The sequence below is a fragment of the Pteropus alecto genome, unplaced genomic scaffold (genome assembly GCF_000325575.1).
Source record: "Pteropus alecto unplaced genomic scaffold, ASM32557v1 scaffold68, whole genome shotgun sequence".
In the NCBI taxonomy this organism is placed as follows: domain Eukaryota; kingdom Metazoa; phylum Chordata; class Mammalia; order Chiroptera; family Pteropodidae; genus Pteropus; species Pteropus alecto.
The window spans coordinates 8,682,631-8,688,205 of NW_006441386.1; the positions used below are offsets into that span (position 1 = coordinate 8,682,631).

The following is a 5,575-nucleotide window of genomic DNA, read 5'->3' on the forward strand; positions in this document are numbered from 1 at the left end:
CCAACATGGACTGGGCCCAGGTGTTGGGAAGGGAGGGCCATGCAGTCTTACTTACTCAGCTGAATGCTCGAAACCACTTCCTCGCAATTCAGCCCCTGGTAGAGGTTGGTGCACACACACTTGATCCCATCCCAGGAGCCTCCGTTCTGGCAGACTGGGACTTTGTGCTGGCACCGATCTCCTCCAAAGCCAGGGAGGCATTCACAGGTTTTTCCATTCCATTTCCCTTCATTGTCGCAGGTCACTGAAAGGGACAAGGCCCCACTCAACCACATGTATTTGCACAGCACTTTATAGTTTGCAACATTTTCACAGACATAGTCTAATTTTATATTCTCATGAGACCTTGGGGTGAGCAGGACAATTGGTATCATCCCTACTTTACAGATGGGAGAAATGAGGTGGAGAGAGGCTAAAAGACTTGTCCAAGTTTCCATGTGGAAGCAGACTTGACCTGGCTGTGGGTTCTATTTCCAGCATGATTTACTTTAGCCCCAAAAAGCAAGGAAAGAGAAACTTGGTGTTGTGAGAGGTTGGGGCAACACTGTTAGGGCTGATGATGAGAAAAAGGGAGACAGAGACAGAGAACTCAGGGGGACTTGAACAATCTGGCATCCGCCAAACTTGAGAATAAGCATTTAATTGTTCCTTCAAAGCCTGCGTCAGAAGAGCTTGTCCTGGAAATTGTTGCCATTGTGACTGCTCATGATTCCTTTTTTATTTGCTGGGGCAAGGAGTTTGAGGGATGCATGTAGACTTAGTTTAAATAGATAAGAAGTGGTTATAGACAACTCTTGGATATCTATGCCAGCCAGTTTGGAAAATCAAAAGCTCCATTCTCTTTGGCTTTTCGTGAAAAGAGCTGTGCCTGTGCAGACCAGTATTCAAGGTGTGATTCATCTAGGGAGACACATGAGGTGTGCATATACACTAGGGAGACACATGAGGTGTGCATATACACTAAAGACCTGTCCCACCTCTGCCTTCTGGTCTAACCCCCTAGACTCAGAGAGTAGGGGCCATGGCCATGACAGTCACATCACACAGTCTCTGTTTACAGGCCTTTTGTCCAAGACATTTGGGAAGAATGAAAGGATGACACAAGAGTTCTGGGCACACTGGAGACCCATAAATCTCTCTCTCTCTCTCTCTCTCTCTCTCTGTGTCTCTCTGGCTCTCTCTGTCTCTCTGTCTCTCTCTCTCTCTCTCTCTCTCTCTCTCTCTCTTTCTCTCTCTCTGACATATTACTGAAGAATGTTCAAACCTGATCTAAGTGCCCAAGTCCAGGCTTCCGAGCAACAGCAAAAGCAGCTTCTGAGGTGTGTTCACCTATTGCCCAATAGTCTAAAGGGAAGGCCAACCTCCAGGGATAACAGGAAGATAGAAGGGGACCATCTTCTTTCAAGGAGGTGACCAACACCATCTGTGGGCTCAGCAGTCATGTAGCCACCTGACATTTGCAGTAAGACACCCTGTGAGGCTTCCTGGGAACACAAAGTCCAGACCTCCCTTCTGAAGATGCTCAGCTCTCTGCCTGAGAACCAGAGAGAACTTACCAAGACAAAAACACATTGGAGAGAAACTAGAGAACAAAGCCACATAATAGAAAGGCCAGGCAAAGCAGAACTCAACAGAAGAAGAATTCACAAAGCCTTAAGAAAATGTAGCAGCCAAAAACTGAAGAACTGCCTTTCATCTTTCAATTCAAGACAGGATCTGGCAATGCCCTAGGTGGACACAGGTCATATGTCTGTGAGCATATCTATAGTTCTTTTAAATCAGGGAAGTTTTCAAGTATTTTAGCTAGTATACAGTAAGTCCTCACTTAACATCGTCAATAGGTTCTATGACTTTAAGCAAAATGATGTATAATGAAACCAACTTTACTATAAGCTGATTGACGTAAACAAGAGTTAAGTTTCTATAGCAATTCATCAACATTATAATGAAATGATGTTTAACAAAATATTATTCCAGAACCTGTTGTACTTTTTTAAATGCATGCCAAATATCCTTTCTCAATTTGAGAATAATACTGACAGGTATAATGATATATCATAAAATACAGACCCTATATTATATGTAATATAGTAACAGTATATTATAATAGTAGGTATGGAGTGGGGCAGGTACCATTCTAACCACAGTGAAGACAGCTGAGTGAAATTCTAGAATCAGAGAAGAGACGGAAACCTTCAAGGACGTGGAGGTGGAGTTCAGAGTCGATAAAAGTGAATTTCCTTTTGCTTCTATAGTGGATGTGCAGAGAATAAAGTAAAACAAAATAAAAATGACAGTTGCCAAGGGAATATGTGGCTTCTATTGGCAATACCCTCCTGAAAACAAAACAAAACAAAACAAAACAAAACTTTACACTTAAGCGTGTGCAAAATCAACGAGGGAAACCTCTCTAAAAAGATATAAAAATGCAAGTGAAAGATACAAAGTTAATGAGATTAGAGTATATAAAATGCAATGGGGTAGACACTAGCAGAATACAAAAGGGAAGAAACGGATGTGCAAACACTTTACTGGGGATTAAAGGTGTCCAGGCAAAGAGAGGTAAATTGTGTTGTATAAAAGAGTAGGATTTACTGCAAGAAACAGCAAGACATGCAGCGAAGCAAGTGATAGAGTGATAAGAACTACAGAGGCTTTTACCTGATGGAAAATAAGTGAGAGCAAAAGAAGTGAATAATGAGTAAACGTTTAAGAAGAAAACCACAAAGTGGGGAAATTGAAAAGAAATGTTTCAAAAAAGAGTTTCAAAAAGGGTGCATTCAAGGAATTACTCACCTGGTGTGGTTGGTGAAGCACTAAGAGTTGGGGTAGAGGTGCTCTTCGTTGTAACAGTAGACAAGCTAGTGGAGTCTGGGATGGAGGTAGCACTTTGCGTGCTAGGTTTCACTCCAGCTGTTGAGGTGGAGAGAGTTGTGGTGGTGACAACCTTAGAGGTCACAGAAGTGGAGGAAGAAGAAGTTGTTGCAGGACTGGAGTGGCCAGGAGTAGATATAGGTAAAGTAGTGTCAGAAGCAATCGTTGAAAATGTGCTGGCTTCTGAGGGACTGGTCACAGGAGAGGTGGTGGCAAAAGGAGATGTGGCAGGTGTACTGGGCTGAATAGGAATTGAGGCAGAAGTGGTGGAATCGCTAAGAGCTGTGGCAGATGTGCTGGGTACAGCAGACATGGTGACAGTTGTGGGGGTGTCAGCAATAGTTGTAGTCGTGCTGACCTCCATAGGAGTTGAAACAGATGTGGTGGCACCACTTATAGTTGTTGTGGGTGTATTTGATTCAGTGAAAATTGTCACAGGAATAAAGCCGGGGGAAGTTATTGAGGGAGTGTCAGATGTAGTAGGAACAGACACAGGCGTGGTATTTTCAGAAATAGTTGTTCCAGAACTGCCTCCTGTAGGAATTGAGACAGATATGGTGGTACCTTCCATAGTCGTAAGATAAGAGTTAGCTTCAACAGAGGTGGTCAAAGGCATGCTGGTGTCAGTGGGACTTGTTGAAGATGAACTAACCTCGGTAGGGATTGTCACAGAGGAGGAGCTATCACCAAGAGTAGTTGAAGATCCACTAGCCTCTGTAAGAGTTATCACAGAAGTTCTGGTGTCACTAGGAGTTGTTGAAGATACACCAGGCTCGACAGATACTGTCACAGCAGTTGTGCTATCACTAGAAGTTGTTGAAGATGAACTAGCCCCTGTCAACACTGTCACAGAAGTGGGCCTGCTAGTGAAAGCTGAGGAAGATACAACAGCTTTGGTAGATACTGTCACAGGTGTGACACTCTCTGTAGCAGGTAAGGAAGATACAGCAAACTCTGTAGAGGTTGTCAGAGAAGTAGTGCCCTCAGAAGCAATTGGCAAAGATGAAGTAGCCTCTGTTGTGGATGTCACAGGGGTGATGGTTTCACTAGATATATTTGAAGATGTGCTGCCTTCTGCAGAAGTGGTAAGAGAAGAGGTGCTGTCACTAGAAGTTGTGGAAGATGCACTAGTTTCTGTTGACCACTTCATAGAGGTGACACTTTCAGTGAGAATTGTTGAGGATACATCACCCTCTGTAGATACTGTCACAAGTTTGTCACTGTCTGTAGAAGATGTGGAAGATACAGCAGCTTCCGCAGAGGTTGTCAGAGGAGTTGTGCCCCCAGAAGGTATTATTGAGAAAGAAGTAAACTCTGTTGTGGATGTCACAAGGGTGTGGGTTTCACTAGAAGTCTTTTGAGATGTGCTACCCTGTGTAGAAGTGGGGAAAGAAGAGGTGCTGTCCCTAGAAGTTGTAGAAGATGCACTAGTCCCTGCAGATACTGTCACAGAGGTAATGCTGTCACTAGGAGTTGTTGACGATACTCCAGGTAGTGTGGATACTGGCACAGCAGTTGTACTGTCACTAGGAGTTGTTGAAGATGCACTAGTCCCTGCAGAGACTGTCACAGAGGTAATGCTGTCACTAGGAGTTGTTGAAGATACTGCAGGTAGTGTGGATACTGGCACAGCAGTTGTACTGTCACTAGGAGTTGTTGAAGATGCACTAGTCCCTGTCGACCAGGTCACAGAGGTGGGGCCGTCAGTGGATGTGGTTGAAGTTACACCAGCCTCGGAAGATACTGTGACAGGTGTGACACTGGCTGTAGGAGATGTTGAAGATACAGCAGCCTCTGTAGAGGTTGTCAGAGCAGTGGTGCCCTCAGAAGGTATTGTGGAAGATGAAGTAGCCTCTGCTGTGGAAGTCACAGGGTGGATAGTTGCACTAGATATTTTGGAAGATGTGCTACCTTCTGTAGAAGGGGTAAAAGAAGAGGTGTTGTCACTAGGAGTTGTTGAAGATGCACTAGTCCCTGCAGAGACTGTCACAGAGGTAATGCTGTCACTAGGAGTTGTTGAAGATACTGCAGGTAGTGTGGATACTGGCCCAGCAGTTGTACTGTCACTAGGAGTTGTTGAAGATGCACTAGTCCCTGCAGATACTGTCACAGAGGTAATGCTGTCACTAGGAGTTGTTGAAGATACTGCAGGTAGTGTGGATACTGGCCCAGCAGTTGTACTGTCACTAGGAGTTGTTGAAGATGCACTAGTCCCTGCAGAGACTGTCACAGAGGTAATGCTGTCACTAGGAGTTGTTGAAGATACTGCAGGTAGTGTGGATACTGGCCCAGCAGTTGTACTGTCACTAGGAGTTGTTGAAGATGCACTAGTCCCTGCAGAGACTGTCACAGAGGTAATGCTGTCACTAGGAGTTGTTGAAGATACTGCAGGTAGTGTGGATACTGGCCCAGCAGTTGTACTGTCACTAGGAGTTGTTGAAGATGCACTAGTCCCTGCAGAGACTGTCACAGAGGTAATGCTGTCACTAGGAGTTGTTGAAGATACTGCAGGTAGTGTGGATACTGGCCCAGCAGTTGTACTGTCACTAGGAGTTGTTGAAGATGCACTAGTCCCTGCAGAGACTGTCACAGAGGTAATGCTGTCACTAGGAGTTGTTGAAGATACTGCAGGTAGTGTGGATACTGGCCCAGCAGTTGTACTGTCACTAGGAGTTGTTGAAGATGCACTAGTCCCTGCAGA

General features: G+C 44.7%; 1 protein-coding gene across 1 annotated transcript in view; it reads right to left on the reverse strand.

The window, feature by feature from the left end:
• LOC102881478 (mucin-17) overlaps window positions 1-3,445 on the reverse strand; it is a 14,791-nt gene extending 11,346 nt beyond the window's left edge. The window contains 2 exon segments of the mRNA XM_006926918.1: window positions 56-244; window positions 3,439-3,445. Of these exon segments, the coding sequence (XP_006926980.1) occupies window positions 56-244; window positions 3,439-3,445 (196 nt within the window).
• Between the last annotated feature and the right edge of the window lie 2,130 nt (window positions 3,446-5,575).